Source organism: Pelobates fuscus, chromosome 4, assembly GCF_036172605.1.
Source record: "Pelobates fuscus isolate aPelFus1 chromosome 4, aPelFus1.pri, whole genome shotgun sequence".
NCBI lineage: Eukaryota > Metazoa > Chordata > Amphibia > Anura > Pelobatidae > Pelobates > Pelobates fuscus.
Window position 1 is genome coordinate 390,824,516 of NC_086320.1, and position 25,438 is coordinate 390,849,953.

Consider the following 25,438-nt stretch of genomic DNA (forward strand, 5'->3'; position numbering starts at 1 on the left):
GTGAGAATCACCCTTACACAAGTATCACATCAATGATATCAAATCTGTTCCTTCACACACATTGAATTCTTTTGCCCCTGTTCTATTATTTCATCCACTGATCCGATTCTCTCTCATCTTATCCAGTCTTTTACCCCCTTTCACAAGTAACGAGTAGAGAACCTATTCAACCAGGGCGACGTTAACGAATGAATGGTTGTGCAATGTAACAAGATGCAGACAATAAACACATAAATGATTCTTTAATATATCTTTATATATCCTGTGATCAATTATAATCCTTGCATTGGCTTCCTGTACCATTTAGGATCTGATTCAAAGTACAGATGTCAAGGTGCGAACCATTGCAATTCCACCCATTTAATTTCCTCTTCCCGTTCCCTTCACTTGCGCTAATGACCTCATCTGGTCTTTGGTTCATTCTCACTTTGCTCATTTCTAACTACAGGATTTCTCAAGAACTGCACAATGGCATTCCCCATCTCGTCCTGCAGACTTCCCCAGTCATTGAACAAGTCACTTATAGCCCACCACTTCAGGAAAGTCTACTATTGTCTTGGATGACAGCCCTCCTGTCCTCTTAGTTCCTCTAAACACCTATTGTAGGATTAACTACACACAGGAGTCAGACATGTCATTCGTTTTGTCTTCCATCCCACCATTCCTTGGATATTGGACACTGTGCAGGACCTGCAATATATATCCCTAGTGGATAATTGTACAACGTTGGCACGATATAAATGCTAATATCAGCAACTATAGGCACTGCTGCTTTGCCAGGCGGGCACTTTAGTCCCATATTACAGCGGGCACGTGTTTTCCCTCATGGTACTTTTACTACCAACTGCTTTGTGATTTCACGACATCTTACAGAATATTTATCTGAAACATGGGATGTGCTTGACAAAACTGCAATTTCATTAACAGAATGCTCTTCATAGATATCTAGTACATTAAAACAACACGAGTTCACACAGGTTTAATTTTTCATTTCTTCTGAACACAAATATTGAATGGATACAAAGTTTGAGAGATTATAATGGTTTTTCACAAAGGGTATGTGTAAGATTAACAAAGAAGCAGGAATGGCACTTTTGTTACATATCGTGGGTGTCACAATGATTGTGAAATAAAAATGGTCAGAGAGGCTTATGGACATTTTATACATTAAATATTGTTTCCTGGCTAAATGAGGATTTTGTAGAAATGAGAGCAGGTATGTTGACGGTGCTCAGATTACGCCGTATATCACAGCTCCGGCATAAATCCTAAGCCAAGTGAAGTGAATTTGTAATATGGAGCTGGCTGAGAGCAGTGGGGTTTGACTCACTCTATACTGTAGAAACACATGCAGTGGTTAATCTGAGGATATTAGAACATATGGTAAGGTGAATCTCAAACCCTAAAAATAAATGAGGTTAAACGTCTCTTTCATGTTAAGAGAGCAGAGCACGAGGTCTTTCAACCTCAATCAGTATTCTGGGGCTACGTCTGGTTCTCGTCATCCTCAATGTCCTCTCCCATCAAGTCGTGACTAATAAGATGGGCCTAAACACATGGTGCAATTATAAATGGAAAACATTAAACATGTGCATTTTATATATTTTATTCACAGTCCTTTGAGGAGAGTATGCCTGTTCTGACACGCCAACATAGGGTTCTTCCTGAGAAATATTCTCTCAGATGTCCTGCGCTACACACACTAAGATCAAGTGCAAAACATGAAATCTTCCAACCCAGATTTGGGAGATTATCTGCGATAGGAAGAGAAGGCCATTACACCAATGAGCAGGGTGACCCCTCCTAAGCATGCCGAGGCGGTGGCAGAAAATGCATATGGGTACTGAATCTGGCAATACCAAAGGATGATCACGATCAGGCCCAAAAGAGGTACCAGCATACTGCCAATGTTCAGAGGTACCTGGGCTAGCTCTGGCCCTCCAGGGCCCTGACCTGCAGCATGCTGGGAAATGTGACAATGAAGCACACATCCATCTCTTAGCTGTAGTGCAGACACTGTCTGAGAGTCATCACGAAGAAGTTGTCCCTGGTATATGAGGCGTACCTGGGTCTCCTGGCCTGGAAAATGTATTCTGCAGAAAAATAGGCAAACAAGCAGTAAGTAGAAAGGACACAGCAGACATTGGTGGAACAATACGACGGAAGGTTGAGAAGAAACGGTGCAGCAGAAATGATAAAGTAAGCGAATGAGAGGAAAGGACAGAACAGAGAAGGAATCAATGAGACAGGAGGATGAAAGATAAAGATTAAATGAATGATAAGATGAGAAGTAGGGGCACAGCAGAGAGTGACAAAGGAAGAGAAGTAGCAGAGAACGTATAGACAATATGATGAGAAACAGGGACACAGCAGAAAATAAATGAATAATTAGACAGAAGGCTGAGCAGATGGTAACAGAAAATGAAATAGTAAGACAGGACAGTGAGCAAAAGGGACACCGTAAAGAATGAATGAGCAATAAGATGAGCGATACAGCAGAGAATAAAAGAATATAACAAGACGATGAGAGGAAAAATGCAGCAGAAAACAGAATTAATTAACAGATAGATAAATTATGGCTACAGCAAAGAGAGAACAATGGAAGCAGAAGATGAGAAGATCAGAGAATCAAGGCAACAAACAATGAACGAACAAGAAGGAAATGAAGCAGCAGAGAACGATACAATTGGTGACAGAAAGGCAAAAGTGAATGCTGGACCAAAGGAAACATAAAGTGAAATGTATTATCTGTGCTTAGCAATTAGTCGAGACAGAACGACTCAATAACAAAACATTAATTCTACAATTACACATGAGTACAGTGAAATCATGATGTCAAAGTAGTCCAGATCTAATGGGCAAATCAAGATAACGAGATGCCAATCGTATCACCAGAAATAGTCCGAGGTAATACTATGTATGACTGGCAAACTCACGATCACTCAGCATTAGAATGTAAAGCCTTCTTAAAGCTTTAAAACAAAAAACGGAAACCTAGAACCTCTCGGGCTGTAATTAACAATTATTTTTATAATCAATTAATCGACCATTTAAAAAAAAACTAAACATTTTTGGTCAGATAAAAAAAAATTAATAAATTGAAACCATTTTTTCGTATCTTTAAAATAATATTCACACACTGAGTGTTACAAATATAAACTTCACACTAAAACTTTACTTTAACCCCTTAAGGACACATGCCATGTCTGACACGTCATGATTCCCTTTTATTCCAGAAGTTTGGTCCTTAAGGGGTTAACACAACAATTTGTCCAATTTGTGCAGAGCAAATTTTTAAAATTCAACAAAACCAAACCACAAACTTTTTGAAAAGATGCCTGGGATTCAAACTTCCAGAAACAATGTATCAAAGTGCAAAAATGTCCCCATGACCACATGCTAGCTCTATTCTCTCACGCTATGTTGCCCTCAGCAGAAGATAGGAGCCAGACGGTGTTGTGATGCCTAGGGTCAATCTTGCTAAAGTGGAATATTTATTATTTTTAGTTCTCCTCCGATGCAAAGTGAGTCTCTCCTTGTCAAGAGATCTCTAAACAAATTAAACCAGGACATCATTTCTAACTTGGGAGGAAGCTTTTGTCTCAGGGAGTGGGAATATGTTCCACTATCACAAATACATCCATCTTATATTTTTTATTTGGAAGGGTGATAAGGTTTCGCTCAACAGATTTTTATCCTTGTTAAATAACAATCAAAGACATATTGTCCTTACTCGCGAATGTAATAAGACTAAGGTCCATTTTTTTTTATTTGGAAATATATGTAGAAGACTGTAGGATCAAAACAAAGACTTTTTTAAAAAAGGGCAATATTAACAGTTTTACTAGCTGTCACTATGGACCTTGGTTGAGAAACATTCTCACGGGTCAATTTGTACGTATTTTAAGAAATTGTAGTGATCTGCATGAATTTAATAGACGTAAAAAATTTTACAAGATCAATTTTTAGAGAAAAATTATGACCCAGTCGTTCTGAACAAACAGTTACAGGAAGTTGACACTTTTAGAAGGGATCAAATTTTAGAATATAAAAATACAAATAATAATATAATTAGCACAAACAAGAGTTTTAATCAAAAAGGTATAATTCTTTATTTATACCACAATCAGACATGAGATAATCAGCACAATGAACATCCAAATAGGCACAAATGCGCATAGAAAACAGCATGTAAGGTGAAACAAGGGTGACATTTCCGACTATGGTTGTTCTTTGGTTTTATACAGCATTCATCAGCTGTGTTGGTGGCAGTAGGTGGACCGGTGAGGCCTTAGCCTAGACCAGTCAATACAGCGTTCTTCTCTGATGCGTCAGACACCCTATGCTTTTCATTGTGGTATTGGATGAGAAGGGAGCAAGGTATACCCCATCGATACTTCACACCATGTCAAGAGAGAGTGGACATTAGGGCTTGGAGAGACTTATTAAGGTCGTGCGGGAGCGGTTTGAGAAGAACATAAGTTTTATTCCTTCTAATGGGTACAGGGTTTTCCCTCTAGTAGCGATAAGGAAGGCAGGTTTGTGTTGCCCGTTTTGGAACTTGACCAGGAGGTCGCTTGTGGCCTAAGCCTTGGTGGGCTAAAGCTTAAGAAGGCGAAACATACCTCTCGCTTGTTTTGAGGGCAGTAGAGCCATAAACAGACTGTGGAGGAAATGCGGTAGATCTGTCGCTGTAACGCCATCCGACAATCACTTGATCTTCAGATGCTACCATCTCCTTTTATCTAACAGGGCTGCCAGCTGATGGGTTAGAGTAGTGTTGGCAGATGTAAAGTCGCTGACCTGTTTCTGTACTTCTTACATTTTGGTGGTCTCGCCACCAAGCTCTGCTAGCATTGGGAGTGCCCCTTAGAATGCCCGATACCAAGCTATTAGGTGCTGCACAGACAGAGTCCCTGCAACTGCTCGGGTCGAAAGCTAGCTCTGCCCCCTCATAGTTTAAGATTTTAACAGCATATTTAACCTCTTAAGGACCAAACTTCTGGAATAAAATGGAATCATGACATGTCACACATATCAAACACATTTTCAAATTTTGGTATTGTTAAAGACGGATAGTGATCGTACTAATATTATTGGAGATGCTAAAAATATTAGCAATGATTTAGTTAGAAGTTTTATTAGACCTAAAAAGACCTAGAAACATGGAATGTGACGGCAGATAAGAACCATTCGGCCCATCTAGTCCGCCCAATTTTCGAAATACTTTCATTAGTCCCTGGCCTTATCTTATAGTTAGGATAGCCTCATGCCTATCCCACGCTAGTGATGTACCGAACTGTTCGCCGGCGAATAGTTCCCGGCGAACATAGCGTGTTCGCCACGGCGGGGCGAACACATGCGCGGTTCGATCCGCACCCTATTCGTCATCATTGAGTAAACTTTGACTCTGTGCCTTACGGTCAGCAGACACATTCCAGCAAATTAGCAGCAGACCCTCCCTTCCAGACCCTCCCACCTCCTGTACAGCATCCATTTTAGATTCATTCTGAAGTTGCATTCTTAGAGAGGAGGGAAAGTGTAGCTGCTGCTCATTTGATAGGGAAATTGATAGCTAGGCTAGGGTATTCAGTGTCCACTACAGTCCTGAAGGACTCATCTGATCTCTGCTGTAAGGACAGCACCCCAAAAAGCCCTTTTTAGGGCTAGAACATCAGTCTGCTTTTTTTTTCTGTGAAATGTAATTGCAGTTGCCTGCCTGCCAGCTTCTATGTCAGGCTCACAGTGGATACTGTGCCCACTTGCCCAGTGCCACCACTCATATCTGGTGTCACAATAGCTTAAGCTTGCATTTAAAAACAAAAAAAAAATGTTTTTCACTGTAATAGATTAACTAGCAGTTAGTTGTCTGCCAGCTTCTGTGTTAGGCTCACAGTGGATACTGTGCCCACTTGCCCAGTGCCACCACTCATATCTGGTGTCACAATAGCTTAAGCTTGCATTTAAAAACAAAAAAAATGTTTTCACTGTAATAGATTAATTAGCAGTTAGTTGTCTGCAAGCGTCTGTGTGTCAGGCCAACAGCGTGTACTCTGCCAGTGTGCACAGTGCCACTCATATCTGGTGTCACAATAGCATGCATTTAAAAACAAAAAAAATGTTTTCACTGTAATAGATTAATTAGCAGTTAGTTGTCTGCAAGCGTCTGTGTGTCAGGCCAACAGCGTGTACTCTGCCAGTGTGCACAGTGCCACTCATATCTGGTGTCACAATAGCATGCATTTAAAAACAAAAAACTTTTTTCACTGTTATAGATTGAATAGCAGTTAGTTGTCTGCAAGCGTCTGTGTGTCAGGCCAACAGCGTGTACTCTGCCAACCTCTGCCAGTGCACATTGCCACCCATATCTGGTGTCACAATAGCGTCCATTTAAAAACAAAAAACTTTTTTCACTGTTATAGATTGAATAGCAGTTACTTGTCTTCAAGCGGGTGTGTCAGGCCAACAGCGTGTACTCTGCCAACCTCTGCCAGTGCACATCGCCACTCATATCTGGTGTCACAGTAGCTTGCACGCATAGTACCACTAATCCAAAAAAAATGACAGACAGAGGCAGGTCACCCCGCAGGGGCCATCGTGGTCGTGGTGCTGTGATTCCCTTTTGCCCTAGAATAATGCCCAGTTTTCAGAGGCCACGTACCCTGAACTTGAAAAGTTCTGAGGACATAGTTGACTGGCTAACACAGGACACCCAATCTTCTACAGCTTCCGCTCGGAACCTTGACGCACCATCCTCCTCCAGCTTAGCTTCGGGCACCTCTCAAGATACCACTCACCCGCATGCCGCCACCACCAACACTAGCACCACAGCCGCTTCACTTGGTATGTCAGAGGAGTTATTCACACATCCGTTTGAAGAAATGAGTGATGCGCAACCATTATTGCCAGAGGATGTAGATAACAGGGATATGTCTCAGGCAGGCAGCATTACACACATGGACGTACGGTGTGATGCTGATGATGTTGACCCGCTGCTGCTTCCTTTGCCGAGTTGTCAGATACAAGGGAAGCGGTTGATGATGACGATGCGTCCATGGATGTCACGTGGGTGCCCGCTCGGCAAGAAGAAGAACAGGGTGAAAGTTCAGATGGGGAGACCTCTGTTGGAAGCAAGGGGAGGTCGTCAACATTTGTGTGTCTGCCTCTGACAACAGCGATGCCATTTGCAACCTGTGCCAAAAGAAACTGAGTCATGGGAAGTCCAACACCCACCTAGGTACAACTGCTTTGCGTAGGCACATGATCGCACATCACAAAGGCCTATGGGATCAACACATGAGAACAAGCAGCACACAAACTCAAAGCCGCCATCCTCCTCCTGGTCCAGCATCTTCAGCCACGTCAACCACTGCTGTCCTCCTTTCCCCCTCTCAACCATCTGCCACTCCGACTCTCGCCTTGAGCAGTTCCCGCTCATCTTCCCACAGTCAGGTGTCTGTCAAGGACATGTTTGAGCGTAAGAAGCCAATGTCAGAAAGTCACCCCCTTGCCCAGCGTCTGACAGCTGGCTTGTCTGAACTATTAGCCCGCCAGCTTCTACCATACAAGCTGGTGGAGTCTGAGGCGTTCATAAAATTTGTGGCTATTGGGATACCGCAGTGGAAGGTACCCGGACGAAATTTCTTTGCACAAAAGGCAATCCCCAACCTGTACTCGATTGTGCAAAAGGAAGTAATGGCATGTCTGGCACACAGTGTTGGGGCAAGGGTCCATCTGACCACTGATACCTGGTCTGCAAAGCATGGTCAGAGCAGGTATATCACCTACACTGCGCATTGGGTAAACCTGCTGACGGCTGCCAAGCATGGAATGCGTGGCTCTGCAGAGGAATTGGTGACACCGCCACGACTTGCAGGCAGGCCTGCTGCCACCTCCTCTACTCTGCCTACTCCATCCTCTTCCATAACCTCCTCAGCTGAGTCCTCTTCTGCTGCTGCGTCTTGATCCACATCAACGGCACCCCCCCAGCTCCCCAGGTACTATTCCACATCCCGAATACGGCAGTGTCACGCCGTCTTGGGTTTGACTTGCTTGAAAGCAGAGAGTCACACCGGACAAGCACTCCTGTCCGCCATGAACGCACAGGTGGAAAAGTGTCTGACTCCGCAGCAACTGGATATCGGCAAAGTGGTTTGTGACAACGGAACAAATTTGTTGGCGGCATTGAAGTTGGGCAAGTTGACACATGTGCCGTGCATGGCACATGTGTGTAATCTGATCGTACAACGCTTTGTGCATAAGTACACAGGCTTACAGGACGTCCTGAAGCAGGCCAGGAAGGTGTGTGGCCATTTCAGACGTTCCTACACGGCCATGGCGCACTTTGCAGATATCCAGCGGTGAAACAACATGCCAGTGAGGCGCTTGATTTGCGACAGCCCGACACGTTGGAATTCAACACTCCTAATGTTCGACCGCCTGCTCCAACAAGAAAAAGCCATTAATGAATATTTGTATGACTGGGGTGCTAGGACAGCCTCTGGGGAGCTGGGATTTTTTTTTGCCACGTTACTGGACGCTCATGCGCAATGCCTGTAGGCTCATGCGTCCTTTTGAGGAGGTGACAAACCTAGTCAGTCGCACCGAAGGCACCATCAGCGACATCATACCATTTGTTTTCTTCCTGGAGCGTGCCCTGCGAAGAGTGCTGGATCAGGCCGTAGATGAGCGTGAAGAGGAAGAGTTGTGGTCACCATCACCACCAGAAACAGCCTTATCAGCATCGCTTGCTGGACCTGCGGCAACGCTGGAAGAGGATTGTGAGGAAGAGGAGTCAGAGGAGGAATGTGGCTTTGAGGAGGAGGAGGAGGACCAACCACAACAGGCATCCCAGGGTGCTCGTTGTCACCTATCTGGTACCCGTGGTGTTGTACGTGGCTGGGGGGAAGAACATACCTTCATTGAGATCACTGAGGAGGAGGAACGGGAAATGAGTAGCTCGGCATCCAACCTTGTGCAAATGGGGTCTTTCATGCTGTCGTGCCTGTTGAGGGACCCTCGTATAAAAAGGCTGAAGGAGAACGACCTGTACTGGGTGTCCACGCTACTAGACCCCCAGTATAAGCAGAAAGTGGTGGAAATGTTACAACAAGTCGGAAAGGATACAGCATTTGCAAAATAAATTAAAAAGTATGCTTTACACAGTGTATAAGGGTGATGTCACAGCACAACGTGAATCTAACAGGGGAAGAGGTGAAAGACATCCTCCTCCTCCCACGACCACGCCGGCAAGGACAGGACGCTTTAACCCCTTAAGGACCAAACTTCTTGAATAAAAGGGAATCATGACATGTCACACATGTTGTGTGTCCTTAAGGGGTTAAAGACGTGTTGTTGATGGAGGACATGCGGAGCTTTTTAAGTCCTACGCATCGCCACAGCCCTTCGGGATCCACCCTCAGAGAACGACTCGACCGACAGGTAGCAGACTACCTCGCCTTAACTGCAGATATCGACACTCTGAGGAGTGATGAACCCCTTGACTACTGGGTGTGCAGGCTTGACCTGTGGCCTGAGCTATCCCAATTTGCGATAGAACTTCTGGCCTGCCCCGCTTCAAGTGTCCTGTCAGAAAGGACCTTCAGTGCAGCAGGAGGTATTGTCACGGAGAAGAGAATTTGTCACCTCGCCTAGGTCAAAAAAGTCTAGATTACCTCACCTTTATTAAGATGAATGAAGGATGGATCCCGAAGGGACTGACAGTGGGCGATACATTCGACTAAAAAAGGCCTGATGAGATGAGCTGCCTTGGGCTAAAAATGGTCCACACGCTGCTGTATTTTAGCTCTGAATGCCGGTTGACGTGCGTGACTTATCCGCCACCAACTAGGGTTCAAGCCGCAATGTTTTAGGGCACTTTCTGCCTGGGAAAAAAACAAATTTTTATGGCCGCTGCTACAGCAGCGGCTGCAACAATACCTAATTTTTCAAGCATGTGTACATGCCTAATTTTTCGGCCCTCTGGTGCTGCACTGTGGCTTCAAAAACCAAACCAAAAAAAGGCACATAACAGGGATTAAACTGATAGGAATAGTACTACTTAACACACCACTCCTATCTGGTGGCACATTAGATTGCACGCGCAGTGCCCCAAATTTGAAGTAGGAGGACCGACCAAGCATCTCCTGGTTCCTAAAATCGATGCCATATACACGTCCCCTGATAGGGCGCCAGCTCGTTATTCTCTTTTTCACTTCACTAGGGACACTTTACTGCACTATGGGCACTTAGACCCACTCTTTGTCTTGCACACTGTTATTCCTAGCCAGCATCTGTGATGGGAAATCAGGCAGTCATCTAAACGTTTAGATTGAGCTTGTGGCGAAACCAACTTCGCCACTGTGAACTGGAGAAGCCTGGTGTCCCGCCTGCTGCCTTTGGACTATGGACCAGACTTTATGTGAATGTGATACCCCAGATAGCTATACCATGGAGCCTATTCATATAATGAAAGACTATGGGAAAGACTTTAGCTCCATGGCAATTGTACTGTGTGAGTAGGATCTGCGCGTTATTCGGTAGTTTTGTGCGCGCAGATCCCAGCTATCTGGGGATAGGTGAAATGTCTGTGTGTTATGTGTAAATGTGACTTTATGTATTTTAAAGTGTTTTATGTCGTTTTGCAACCATGTGGTTAATGGAGTCTGCCTCTAGTCCTGGATAATTGGATTACTTCTCCAATTAACTCCAAGGCAGAAGGGAGGAAACCAGGGTGTATTGTGGGGATGTTTTTCTGCCAGCCAGGAGGGACAAAAGATACTTTCAGTAACTTTTGAACCCCTGGTCGGATTCATGCCATTTTTTAATATGTTGTTCCCCTGAATGGATTGATTGTGGATATGTATTTTTATGTGAATGTGATGTATGGTTGTAAAGTTATGAAAGTTGTGTAAAAGTATATTTTACACTGTATGCATAATGGGATTATGTGTCACACTAAGGGGAGGGGATGTGTGGGAGGTAACATCTATGTCATTGGTTATTTTATGCCTCCCCCTGGGTGTGGCCTGTATGTGTGAGTTGGAAATAAAAGCCAGGCTGGATGAGCCAGTCCAGAGTTCCTGCTTAACCCTGAAGCTGGAGTGTGTCTCTTTCTTGGGGGGAAAGGGGACTGTATGCCGACTGCCAGGAGTGTAAGCTGTTCGTATTGCTTTTCCTGTTCGGCTGCTTCCAGGGTTCGTGTGTCTGCTGTTCGAGAGTTGGTGAATTCGTGCAGTTTGGGAGTTCGGGAAGTTGGTGCTTATAGTAGCTGCTGGTCTATCTAAAGGGGATTATCGCCTAAACTGGGTTTTATCCTCTTGTAAGTGAAACGGTCCGTTACAATTGGTGGCAAGCGGCGGGATCGTTCCTACAACCAGAGGGACAGCTACAGACAACACCATTCCTGGATTACAAAGTGAGGGCAACGCCAGTACCCGTACAGCGCCCCTATCTACAAGGAACCAAATGCAGCAGAGCAAGCATGGCACCCAGCTACACTCAGGAGGAGTTTGACAGAGAGGTTGCCATGCGGCTGGCGTACTTTGGACCCAACCCAGAGGAGAAATACGTACAGTTCGTAAGGAGCCAGGCAGACGAGTACCTGCGGTTCATGGCAGATCCAGCCAAGGGTATCGGTCGCCCTATCCGGCGGCAGAGTGCGTTTCGGGGACTCAAAGGTGTGTCCCAGGGAGCAGAAGGTGCCGTCCTTCCTCCCCAGCGGCAGTGTGTACCCCAGGGAGCTGATGGTGTCGTAAGTCCTCCCCAGCGGCAGTGTGTAACCCAGGGAGCAGAAGGTGCCGTCCTTCCTCCCCAGCGGCAGTGTGTATCCCAGGGAGATGAAGGGGTCGTCCATCCTCCCCAGCGGCAGTGTGTGTCCCAGGGAGCAGAAGGTATCGTCCTTCCTCCCCAGCGGCAGTGTGTACCCCAGGGAGCTGATGGTGTCGTCCGTCCTCCCCAGCGGCAGTGTGTGTCCCAGGGAGCAGAAGGTGCAGTCCTTCCTCCCCAGCGGCAGTGTGTACCCCAGGGAGCGGAAGGTGCCGTCCTTCCTCCCCAGCGGCAGTGTGTACCCCAGGGAGCTGATGGTGTCGTCCGTCCTCCCCAGCGGCAGTGTGTGTACCAGGGAGCAGAAGGTGCAGTCCTTCCTCCCCAGCGGCAGTGTGTACCCCAGGGATCTGATGGTGTCGTCCATCCTCCCCAGCGGCAGTGTGTAACCCAGGGAGCAGAAGGTGCAGTCCTTCCTTCTCAGCGGCAGTGTGTACCCCAGGGAGCTGATGGTGTCGTCCTTCCTCCCCAGCGGCAGTGTGTAACCCAGGGAGCAGAAGGTGCCGTCCTTCCTCCCCAGCGGCAGGCTGAGTTACAGGGGGCAGAGGTAGTTGTTCCTGCCCCCCAGCAGCAAAGTGATATGCCAGGAAGGCAGTGTGTGTCCATGGGAGCAGAGGGTGCAGTCCTTCCTCCCCAGCGGCAGTGTGTACCCCAGGGAGTGGAAGGTGCCGTCCTTCCTCCCCAGCGGCAGTGTGTACCCAAGGGAGCTGATGGTGTCGTCCGTCCTCCCCAGCGGCAGTGTGTGTCCCAGGGAGCAGAAGGTGCAGTCCTTCCTCCCCAGCGGCAGTGTGTACCCCAGGGAGCTGATGGTGTCGTCCATCCTCCCCAGCGGCAGTGTGTAACCCAAGGAGCAGAAGGTGCCGTCCTTCCTCCCCAGCGGCAGTGTGTCCTGCAGGGAGCAGAGACAGTCAGTCTCGCACCCCAGCAGCAGGAATAGAGAATGAAAGGGGAGACAGCTGGTCTCCCTTTCCACCAGCAGAGAGAGTGGCAGGGAGAGGAGCCTGCTAACCCCCCTCCCCAGCGGCAGTTTACCGTCCAGAGAGAGGAGCTTGTTACACCCTCTCTCCAGCGGCAGCCTAACCCACCAAGGGGAGATGTTAAGCCCCACATCTGTGCAGATGGGACCGTAGTCTCTGCTCTTACAGCACCAGGGGTAGGGACGGTCGGTCCTGTCCCCCAGCCACAGAGCGATATATCCAAAGGGGAGACAGTCGGTCTCCAGCAACCAGGCTCCAACCAGACTACTCCCGTGGTAGTGCTGGCAACAGGACAGAGTACCGCTGGTCTCTGCCCCCTCAGCAACCCACCAAGGCAGCCTACCAGTCCCCCACACAGCCGTGGTGCGGCACCTGAACCTGGACAAGATTCTCCCTCACCCAGGTGTAGTAACTGTTTATTGTGGGTGGGCTGCTCTGCGGTTTCTGTTTTGTGGGTGGGTTGCTGGACTAACCAGGGCACTGACCGGCAGGAGGTCAGGTACCCTGTTAGTCTAATTGGTAAAGGGGAGAATTGTGGCGAAACCAACTTCGCCACTGTGAACTGGAGAAGCCTGGTGTCCCGCCTGCTGCCTTTGGACTATGGACCAGACTTTATGTGAATGTGATACCCCAGATAGCTATACCATGGAGCCTATTCATATAATGAAAGACTATGGGAAAGACTTTAGCTCCATGGCAATTGTACTGTGTGAGTAGGATCTGCGCGCTATTCGGTAGTTTTGTGCGCGCAGATCCCAGCTATCTGGGGATAGGTGAAATGTCTGTGTGTTATGTGTAAATGTGACTTTATGTATTTTAAAGTGTTTTATGTCGTTTTGCAACCATGTGGTTAATGGAGTCTGCCTCTAGTCCTGGATAATTGGATTACTTCTCCAATTAACTCCAAGGCAGAAGGGAGGAAACCAGGGTGCATTGTGGGGATGTTTTTCTGCCAGCCAGGAGGGACAAAAGATACTTTTAGTAACTTTTGAACCCCTGGTCGGATTCATGCCATTTTTTAATATGTTGTTCCCCTGAATGGATTGATTGGATATGTATTTTTATGTGAATGTGATGTATGGTTGTAAAGTTATGAAAGTTGTGTAAAATTATATTTTACACTGTATGCATAATGGGATTATGTGTCACACTAAGGGGAGGGGATGTGTGGGAGGTAACATCTATGTCATTGGTTATTTTATGCCTCCCCCTGGGTGTGGCCTGTATGTGTGAGTTGGAAATAAAAGCCAGGCTGAATGAGCCAGTCCAGAGTTCCTGCTTAACCCTGAAGCTGGAGTGTGTTTCTTTCTTGGGGGGAAAGGGGACTGTATGCCGACTGCCAGGAGTGTAAGCTGTTCGTATTGCTTTTCCTGTTCGGCTGCTTCCAGGGTTCGTGTGTCTGCTGTTCGAGAGTTGGTGAATTCGTGCAGTTTGGGAGTTCGGGAAGTTGGTGCTTATAGTAGCTGCTGGTCTATCTAAAGGGGATTATCGCCTAAACTTGGTTTTATCCTCTTGTAAGTGAAACGGTCCGTTACACTTTACTGTGTTAACCTCTACCACTTTAGCTGGAATGCTATTCCATGTATCCACTACCCTTTCAGTAAAGTAATACTACCTGATACTGTTTTTAAACCTTTGCCCCTCTAATTTAAGACTATGCCCTCTTGTTGTGGTAGTTATTCTTCTTTTAAATATAGTCTCCTCCTTCACTATGTTGATTGCTGTAGCGGACCACGAGTAACCCGACTGGTTACCTCCGCTATTTCCCTTCCTTCAGCCGTTCAGGAACCCTTACAACAAGCAGGCATCCATTTTCCCCTCAGTAACTAGACAAAACTCAGTCCTGGAGGTTACATCCGGGGTTCCGTCACACAGCTCCCCCTTAACCACTAGCCGGCATCGGCTACGGATCGGCTTGTGGATGTCCGGAGAAGGGCTCACAGATCACTTCTCCAGTTCCATCTGTCTTAACAACCCGTTGACGTTACCATTTTGCCCACCGAGTCGGTAGTGTATGGTGAAGTCATAGTGCTGGAGTGCCAGGCTCCATTGTAATTGCCTGTCATTGTCTCCCGCTAACCGGTTAAGCCACACAGGTTGTGATCTGTGAGGATGGTGAACTGCTGTCCATAGATGTAGGGTTGCAGCTTCTTGAGGGCCCACACCACTGCCAGACACTCCTTCTCGATGGCGGCGTAGCTCACCTCTCTGGGTAGTAGCTTCCTGCTGAGGTAAGCTACTGGCGTGTTCTCCGCCATCGTCCCCGACGTGGCTCAGAACCGCTCCTAATCCCAACATAGAAGCAACTGTGTGGATGAGAAAACGTTTGCGGGAATAAGGAGCAGCCAGGACAGGGGGCATTTACCAGGGCGTTCTTAATAGCTTGGAATGCCTGCTCACACTCACCCGCACTCACCCGCACGTCGACTTTACCGTGTATGGACGTGGGGCTATATAATTGCGTGGGTCCACAGCGGCCGGCGTGCACAAACCAGGCATCATGGCAGAAGACCGCCGAGCGGTACTCCCCTCGATCTTCGGAAGGTAATTATCTCAGTTTTTGCCACATGGATACGAAGGATACGTGACATACTGGTTCCGCACGGCTGGGAAGGACCATCTCACCGTTGCCACCAAATGTAGCGGACCACGGGTAACCCAACATTCACGGACGGTGAAATGGATATTGACAGTTATTTGCAGGACTTTGTGCAACAGTGTGCTTTGGAGGGGCTAGAAAAGACTAATTGGGCTGCGGTTCTCAGCAGCAAACTCTCCGGACGGCAGCCGAGGCTTATAGAGCGGTACCTGATGAGGAAATACAGAACTATGAAAAGGTGAAGGAGACATTGTTGGCCAGATATGCGGTCACACCAGAGGCGTACCGTAAAAAAATTTCAGGGCCTCAGAAAAGGAGGAAGGGACTCCTATGCCAAATGGGCATTCCGCCTGCACGACATTGGATGCAGGGCTGCCAGGCAACTTCGCTGAAGGATGCGTTACAGCTATTAATACTGGAGCAGTTCTTTGATCACACTCCAACCGAGATCAGAGACTGGGTGAGAGACCGTAAACCAAAGACAGTGGAGGAAGCAGCTAAATTGGCGGACGAGTACCAGGACAGCAGGCGACTATAATCCAGTGGAGGGCGACCCACTTTCAGGCCCTCATACCAGGTACAGTCCACACCACCACCACCCAGACCAGCTCCTTTACACCCAGCACCTGCTCCAGCACCCATAAGGCACCCTCCCTTTGTATGCCACAATTCTCAGCAGCCCAGGCATGTGAAAAACAACTGGAGGTTGGGAAAGATCAGCACCCCAACACACCAGGGCAGCCATCCATTGTTTCCCCAGTGACACAGACCCCAGCGAGGAGCAGTGGACAACTCTCAGTGGGTCACCGTCGACGGAATGGATGCACGGGGCCTGAGAGACACTGATGCCTACAGCCATCCAAACTATATAAGAATTTAATTTATTTTGAGATAATTCCATACGAACCAGTTAATTACACAGCGGAAACACGAGATACCTTTAAATTTCAGTGAAAATTCCCAAAGTGTAAACCTACATAAACTGAAATCAACCTTTTCTGCTGGAAATAAAACCCATATTGAGTTTATCAATAAAACATCCACTTCACCAGTTAAACAGAATAATAGGGCTATTTACTGGTAGGGGAGGCTGGAATACAGGAAGATGGCTGGTAGGGGAGGCTGGAATACAGCAATATGGCTGGTAAGGGAGGCTGGAATACAGGAAGATGGCTAGTAAGGGAGGCTGAAACACGGGAAGATGGCTGGTAGGGGAGGCTGGAATACAGCAATATGGCTGGTAAGGGAGGCTGGAATACAGGAAGATGGCTAGTAAGGGAGGCTGAAACACGGGAAGATGGCTGGTAAGGGAGGCTGAAACACGGGAAGATGGCTGGTAAGGGAGGCTGAAACACCGGAAGATGGCTGGTAGGGGAGGCTGGAATACAGGAAGATGGCTGGTAAGGGAGACTGGAATACAGGAATATGGCTGGTAAGGGAGGCTGGAATACAGGAAGATGGCTGGTAGGGGAGGCTGGAATACAGGAAGATGGCTGGTAAGGGAGACTGGAATACAGGAATATGGCTGGTAAGGGTGGCTGGAATACAGGAAGATGGCTGGTAGGGGAGGCTGGAATACAGGAATATGGCTGGTAAGGGAGGCTGGAATACAGGAAGATGGCTGGTAAGGGAGGCTGGAATACAGGAAGATGGCTGGTAAGGGAGGCTGGAATACAGGAAGATGGCTGGTAAGGGGGGCTGAAACAAGGGAATATGGATGGTAGGGGAGGCTGGAATACAGGAGGATGGCTGGTAAGGGAGGCTGAAACACGAGAAGATGGCTGGTAAGGGAGGCTGAAACACGGGAAGATGGCTGGTAAGGGAGGCTGAAACACGGGAAGATGGCTGGTAAGGGAGGCTGAAACACGGGAAGATGGCTGGTAAGGGAGGCTGGAATACAGGAAGATGGCTAGTAAGGGAGGCTGAAATACGGGAAGATGGCTGGTAAGGGAGGCTGAAACACCGGAAGATGGCTGGTAGGGGAGGCTGGAATACAGGAAGATGGCTGGTAAGGGAGACTGGAATACAGGAATATGGCTGGTAAGGGAGGCTGGAATACAGGAAGATGGCTGGTAAGGGAGGCTGAAACACGGGAAGATGGCTGGTAGGGGAGGCTGGAATACAGGAATATGGCTGGTAAGGGAGGCTGGAATACAGGAATATGGCTGGTAAAGGAGGCTGGAATACAGGAAGATGGCTGGTAAGGGAGGCTGGAATACAGGAAGATGGCTGGTAAGGGAGGCTGGAATACAGGAAGATGGCTGTAAGGGAGGCTGGAATACAGGAAGATGGCTGGTAAGGGTGGCTGGAATACAGGAAGATGGCCGGTAAGGGAGGCTGGAATACAGGAAGATGGCTGGTAGGGGAGGCTGGAATACAGGAAGATGGCTGGTAAGGGAGACTGGAATACAGGAAGATGGTTGGTAGGGGAGGCTGGAATTAAGGAAGATGGCTGGTAGGGGAGGCTGGAATACAGGAAGATGGCTGGTAAGGGAGGCTGGAATACAGGAAGATGGCTGTAAGGGAGGCTGGAATACAGGAAGATGTCTGTAAGGGAGGCTGGAATACAGGAAGATGGCTGGTAGGGGAGACTGGAATACAGGAAGATGACTGTATGGGAGGCTGGCATACAGTAAGATGGCTGGTAGGGGAGGCTGGAATACAGGAATATGGCTGGTAGGGTTGGCTGGCATACAGTAAGATGGCTGGTAGGGGAGACTGGAATACAGGAAGAAGGCTGGTAGGGGAGGCTGGAATACAGGAAGATGGCTGGTAGGGGAGGCTGGAATACAGGAAGATGGCTGGTAGGGGAGGCTGGAATACAGGAAGATGGCTTGTAGGCGAGGCTGGAATACAGGAAGATGGCTGGTAGGGGAGGCTGAAACACAGGAAGATGGCTGTAAGGGAGGCTAAAACACAGGAAGATGGCTGGTAGGGGAGACTGGATTACAGGGAGAAGGCTGGTAAGGGAGGCTGGAATACAGGAAGATGGCTGTAAGGGAGGCTGGAATACAGGAAGATGGCTGTAAGGGAGGCTGGAATACAGGAAGATGACTGTAAGGGAGGCTGGAATACAGGAAGATGGCTGTAAGGGAGGCTGGAATACAGGAAGAAGGCTGGAATACAGGAAGAAGGCTGATAGAAGAGGCTGGAATAAAGGAAGAAGGCTGGTAGAATATGCTGGAATACAGGATGATGACTTTAAGGGAGACTGGAATACATGAAGATGGCTGTAGGAGAGGCTGGAATACAGGAAGATGGCTGTAAAGGGAGGCTGAAACACAGGAAGATGGCTGGTAGTGGAGGCTGAAATACAGGAATATGTTTGGTATGAGAGGCTGGAATACAAGAAGATGGCTGTAAGGGAGGCTGGAATACAGGAAGAGGCTGGAATAAAGGAAGAAGGCTGGTAGAAGATGCTGGAATACAGGATGATGGCTTTAAGGGAGGCTGGAATACAGGAAGATGGCTGTAGGAGAGGATGGAATACAGGAAGATGGCTGTAAAGGGAGGCCGAAACACAGGAAGATGGCTGGTAGGGGAGGCTGAAATACAGGAACATGGCTGGTAGGTGAGGCTGAAAAACAGGAAGATGGATGGTAGGGGAGGCTAGCTATAAGGAAGGCTAGCATAAGGCTAAGTGACAAACAGGGAGAGGGTCTGTGAGAGAGACAGAACAATGAGAACTGAGAAAAATAGTTTTGACCAAAGGAGAACAATAAAGAAGCTTTAGCACAGAAAGATAGTGGAAGTGGAAACAGATGTAGATAGAGAAACAAAGCCACCAAATTATCTCTCTTACCGTTTAACTTGTAAAAGGGTGTCTGATGGTCGGACTGTGAGCAGCCTTTCTGTGTCATTCAGAAATTTCAGCCTCAATGTAATAGCGTCATCAGCTGGGTTCCTCTCCGCTTGTCTAGGGCCTCGTTGCCTGATTGTGGGGCGAGTGTTGGGAGTGGGGTCATTATTACTCTCAGTTGGCGATTCCTCAATATTTTCTATAATGGAATAATGTTCCTCGTTACACAGATTCGAGTCAGTGTCAATCGAGGACCCCACATTATCCACAGTGGGATCAATATTAGGACAGGGTTCCTCGTTACTCAAAGTGGAGTCATTATTAGGACAGTGTTCCCCATTTCTAAGAGAGAAAACAATAGTAGGAGAGGGTTCCCTGTTACTAAGAGTGGGGTCAGTACAAGCAGAGGGTTCATCATTATTCAAAGCGGGGTCAATAAATGGAGAGGAGTCTCCAGCACAAGTAGAGGGTTTCTTAGAATTCCAAGTGCGGTCAGTATTAGCACAGCCTTCCTTATTACTCTGAGCAGACACAGAACATTCAGGGATAAAATGTTGCACAGAGTCAATGTTGACATGGGAACCCTCACGATTACTTTGGATTGCACCTGCATTCACAACAGCAACACTTATTGCTTGGTTGCTTGATGATGTATCCACCGGATCCGTCACTGGTGGAAGCCATACTGAAGGGAGACGTTCTACGGTGTGTGTTGAAATCCATGCCAAGACTAATACAAATAGCAACAATATCAGAGCAAAGAGGATTGTTACTTCATCTCCAACACCTTCTATCAAAGCCATGGACAGGTCACACTGCAGGAGAGAAACATGGGATATGTACAATATTCTCTAATATTCCAAAACATATTAGTGCAGAAACTACCCCAACTTCTCCAACTATACCAATACATTATATTAGTCAGAAACTACCTCAACTGCTCTGACTAAACCTATACATTAGATAAGTTAGAAACTACCCCAAATGCTCCGAATAATCCTGTAACGTACCGTTTCAGCATATGAGGGGTTAAAATCCGTTTAGGCGATAATCCCCTTTTTACAGAAAGGCACAGCTACTGCAGAACATCAAAACTCACGAATTGGATATAGGCGAATACATCAAACTCCCGAACTGTATACCAGGGAATAAGATAGCACTCTCAGCTGGAACCTCACGAATAGCTGCTAGCAGACGAATAGGAAAAGCAGACATCAGCTTACACTCCTAGCAATCAATCTCCAACAGCATACAGTGAATCCCCCCAAGAACGAGACAAGGCTCCGTGTTGAAGGTCAAGCAGTGGTCTGAGGTGCTGGGGCACCCAGCCTGGTTTTTATTACATGAGTACACATACAGGCCACACCCAGGGGGAGGCATAAAATACCCAATCACATAGATGTTACCTCCCACACATCCCCTCCCCTTAGTGTGACACATAATCCCATTATGCATACAGTTTAAAATATACTTTTACACAACTTTCCTAACTCTAAAACCATACATCACATTCACATAAAAATACATATCCACAATCAATCCATTCAGGGGAACAACATATTAAAAAATGGCATGGATCAGACCAGGGGTTCAAAAGTTAGTAAAGTATCTTTTAAAACCCCTATCTTTCCAGCTCAGACCGTTTTTTTACAGAGCCTTCTCTGTGCTGGAGAAGTAATCCAATTATCTCCAGCACAGAGACAGACTCCATTGAGCACATGGGAGCACAAAGACAGTAAAACACTTTAAAATACATAAAGTTACTTTTTATACATAACACACAGACATTTCACCTATCCCCAGATAGCTGGGATCTGAGCGCACAAAACTACCGAATAGCGCGCAGATCCTATTCACACAGTACAATTGCCATGGAGCTAAAGTCTTTCCCATAGTCTTTCATTATATGAATAGGCTCCATGGTATAGCTATCTGGGGTATCACATTCCCATAAAGTCTGGTCCATAGTCCAAAGGCAGCAGGCGGGCAACCAGGCTCCTCCAATACAATGTGGCGAGATTGGTTTCGTCACAAATCCTATACATTATATTAGTCAGAAAATACCCCAACTGCTCCAACTATACCTATACATAATATTAGTCAGAAACTACCCCAACTACTCCGACTAAACCTATACTAGGGATCGACCGATTATCGGTTTCACCGATATTATCGGCTTCACCGATATTATCGGCCGATATTCGGTATTTTCGGCAATATCGGTATCGGCCAATATAGCTACCGATATTGCCGATAATACCTCCTAGGACCGCCAGGCTCATTACAAGCCCGGCGGTCCTGTGGGGACCGGCAGCAAGAGCTGACTTACCTTGCCATGGATTACCATGTCAACGCTCCGCGCGGCACTAAGGGCCGCGAGATTTACACTGGGGAGCTGCTGGCAAGGTAAGTCAGTGCTTGCTGCCGGCCCCCCCAGGACTTAACAAACCACCGGACCACTAGGGAATACTATATCCCCCCTCCCTGGTAAGAAGCAGGGAGGGGGGACTAAAAATAACAACAAAAAGCACCATTTAAATATAACAAAACAAAATGAACATAAAAAAACTCCCCCACCCCCATTTTACACAAATTACATCACTACATAAACACCACACACTACACAAACACACACACACTGCATTAAACACACACCACACACTGCATTACACACACTACACAAACACACACACACACACACTGCATTACACACACACTACACAAACACACACCACACACACACACTGCATTAAACAAACACACACACACACACACTGCATTACACACACTACACAAACACTCACACACTGCATTACACACACACACACACACACACTACACAAACACACTGCATTACACACACTACACAAACACTCACACACTGCATTACACACACACACACACAACACAAACACACTGCATTACACACACTACACAAACACTCACACACTGCATTACACACACACACTACACAAACACACTGCATTACACACACTACACAAACACACACATATACTGCATTACACACACACACTGCATTACATACACACACTACATTACATACACACACTACACACTGCATTACATACACACACACACACACACTACATTACATACACACACACTACACAAACATACACACTACACACACACTGCATTACATACACACACTACACAAACACACACACACACTGCATTACATACACACACACTGCATTACATACACACACTACACAAACATACACACACACTGCATTACATACACTGCATTATATACACACCACACAAACACACTCTGCATTCACTATATATACACACTACACAAACACTCACTGCATTCACTATACACACTACACAAACACACACAGCTCCCACTAAATGTGGCATGTATATTTTGTGCATTTACCTTTAGGATTAGTTTATTTTTTTCAAAATGGTAAATGTACAGAATATCGGCAAGTTATCGGCTATCGGCCTGAAAGTTCACAGATTATCGGTATCGGCTCTAAAAAATCAATATCGGTCGATCCCTAACCTATACATTATATTTGTAGCGGAACGCTGATCTCTCACAGACTATTTCCGCTGGTAATCCTAGTGTGGCTCAGGAACCCACAGTTAACCCAGGAGAATATCCACCGTAATCAATAAAATAATCCAATAGTATCAGGCACGATCAGTAATATAATCCAGCAATATCCAATCACCTTTCCCAATAACTGGACGACACACAGTATCAGGAGCAGAACTGAAACCTGTAATCACACAACCCCTGCTTTTATGCAAACCTCCCATGCACACAATAATTAGTACAGTAACCAATTAGGTATAAGGTACAACCCACACATCTCCTCCCCTCAGATTATCAGTTAACATAATTAAAAGGCCCCCATTTTTCCCCAAGTTCTGGATGTACTCCAAATACACCCCTATTATTACTATTATTAAATATGGTATCCCCTGATAGCATATGGTATCCCCTGATAGCTGATCTGGGTGAGCAACATACTCAAGAATCACCCAGATCAGACCAGGGGTTCCGGAGTTATTGAGGAATAAAGTTTTGACCGACCGCACAGGCAACAGTAGCCGAAAACAGTTCCATAAGTTTTGGTCGGTCTCTTTTCGTGTTTTAAAAGTCCCAAACTATATGCCATCCAGGGCTGAGCTGGCATTCGGATGAATCCCCTGGTTCGTGGGATTCATCCTACCGAGAGTTTCAATCGGTAGTTTCTGGAGCCCTGGAGGTCTTAGTGGTGTTCGTGTAGTCGAGTGTCCGATTTGAGTTCCAGACACTCGACGACCAAACACCGCTGTTCGTGAGTTAAGATGGCCGCCGCCACGTGTTCGGCTGCCCAAATGGCGGCCACCCAGGGAATACAGCAAAGTGTTTGTGCTTTTTACAGGGGAATGCAATGGACAAACAGGAAGGTTAATTACAGCCACACTTCTCTTCCAGGGTGGTCTGGCTGTTCGGTACTTTACTTGAATGCTGAAGGAGGTGATCCAATACAATCTTTTGAGCTTTATACTGACAACCAGACGAATGCTTAAAAGTACAATAAATCCCATTTGAAAGCAAAATAGCTGAATGATAATGAATATGATGTACAGTCTGATGTCTCTGCTATACAATATTGTGACGGTATAATCCTGTGACCCGTCAATCATTCCCTTTTTCCCATAGAATAGCCAAGTAATCCACAGAGTAATAAATCGCTGGTGTAACGGACCGTTTCACTTACAAGAGGATAAAACCCAGTTTAGGCGATATCCCCCTTTCCAGATGCACAGGCAGCTACTGCAAACACCACTCTCCCGACTGGAACCACACGAACTCTGGAATCAGCTGAACAGGAAAAGCATACCATCCGCTTACACTCCTGGCAGTCAGCATACAATCCAATTCCCCCAAAGAACGAGACGACACATCGCTTTGAGGGTTAAGCAGGAACTCTGGACTGGCTCACCCAGCCTGGCTTTTATTACACTTGTACCCTTACAGGCCACACCCAGGGGGAGGCATAAAATAACCAATCACATACATGGTTCAGCCCACACATCCCCTCCCCTCAGATAACAGTAAACCCAATTATACAGTACACATTTTTAACCAAGTTCTGGATGTACCCCAAAAACAGGGGGTACACCTTTAAATCCAGCATCGCTGGATAGCCCTTATTCAGGGGGACAACATATCCAAAAATCAGTTCATTCGTATAAACGGTTCGGGAGATATAGGGTTCCAAAGATTTGACCGACCGCATGGGTAAAGTATCCGAAAACAGTTCCATGCATTTTGGCCCTGCGGTCGGTCACAGACAAGGGAATGAAAACAGGCGAATTGCCTGTGTTATAGAGCCTGGAGAGGGTTTGAATGAATTCCCTTGTTTGTGGGGTTCTTTCTACCGAACGGCGGGTCATTCGGTAGTTTCTATACGAATTTCTGGAAGTATGGAGGTCTCAGCGGTGTTTGCCTAGTCGAGTGTCCGATTTTAGTTCCAGACACTCGACGGCAAAACACCACTGTTCGGGAGTTTAAGATGGCCGCCGCCGCCACGTGTTCGTTTCCCGAATGGCGGCCACCCAGAGGACAAAGAATACATTACACTGATTGCCAATTACCCGTTTGCAACATTGTTGCAAACGGTAATTGGAGGCACACTTATTCCTGGGTGGTCTGGTTGTTCGGTAGTTTCACTCAATATACTGAATATACTGAATGCTGCATACATATAACCCAGGTTAACTGAACACATAAATGCATACATGATATTAAAGGACTAAAGGCAGTATTACTGTAATATGCTCCACAGTCTTAAAGGTACAGTATCCCAAAAGTCCCAATAGGTCCACGGATGGCCCTTAAAGGCCCAGTAGCAGTAGTATAAACTATTACATGCCCAAATGTAGTTTTTACAGTGCAATATGTCCAGGGGCCATAGTCGCAGGGCAGGAGGCGGGCAAACAGGCCTCTCCAATGCTCAGTGGCGAGGTTGGTTTCGCCACAGCTGGTATCGCCGAATAATGCACACATGAGCCAAAGCTTAATGCTGGAACAAGACTGATTTACTGGGAACAAGGGTGCTCAATTTATGCAACACATAACTGGGCCAGGCTAGATAACCAAGTTTGAGCAGCTTATCAAACACAATTATCTACTGGCCATAAAAGTTGAAATTTTTAACAATTCTTAAAAATATACTTCATACATAACATAGTAATATAAAAACCATATCC

At 46.6% G+C, this 25,438-nt stretch overlaps 1 protein-coding gene across 1 annotated transcript in view; it reads right to left on the reverse strand.

Moving 5' to 3' along the window:
* Positions 1-967: 967 nt before the first annotated feature.
* TMUB1 (transmembrane and ubiquitin like domain containing 1) overlaps positions 968-25,438 on the reverse strand; it is a 37,087-nt gene continuing 12,616 nt past the window's right edge. Inside the window, exons 2-3 of the mRNA XM_063452948.1 lie at positions 19,202-20,013; positions 968-2,093 (exon numbers count right to left, since the gene is read on the reverse strand). Coding sequence (XP_063309018.1) covers positions 1,751-2,093; positions 19,202-20,001 — 1,143 coding nt within the window. The 5' untranslated portion in view covers positions 20,002-20,013 and the 3' untranslated portion in view covers positions 968-1,750. The remainder of the gene's footprint in view (positions 2,094-19,201; positions 20,014-25,438) is intronic.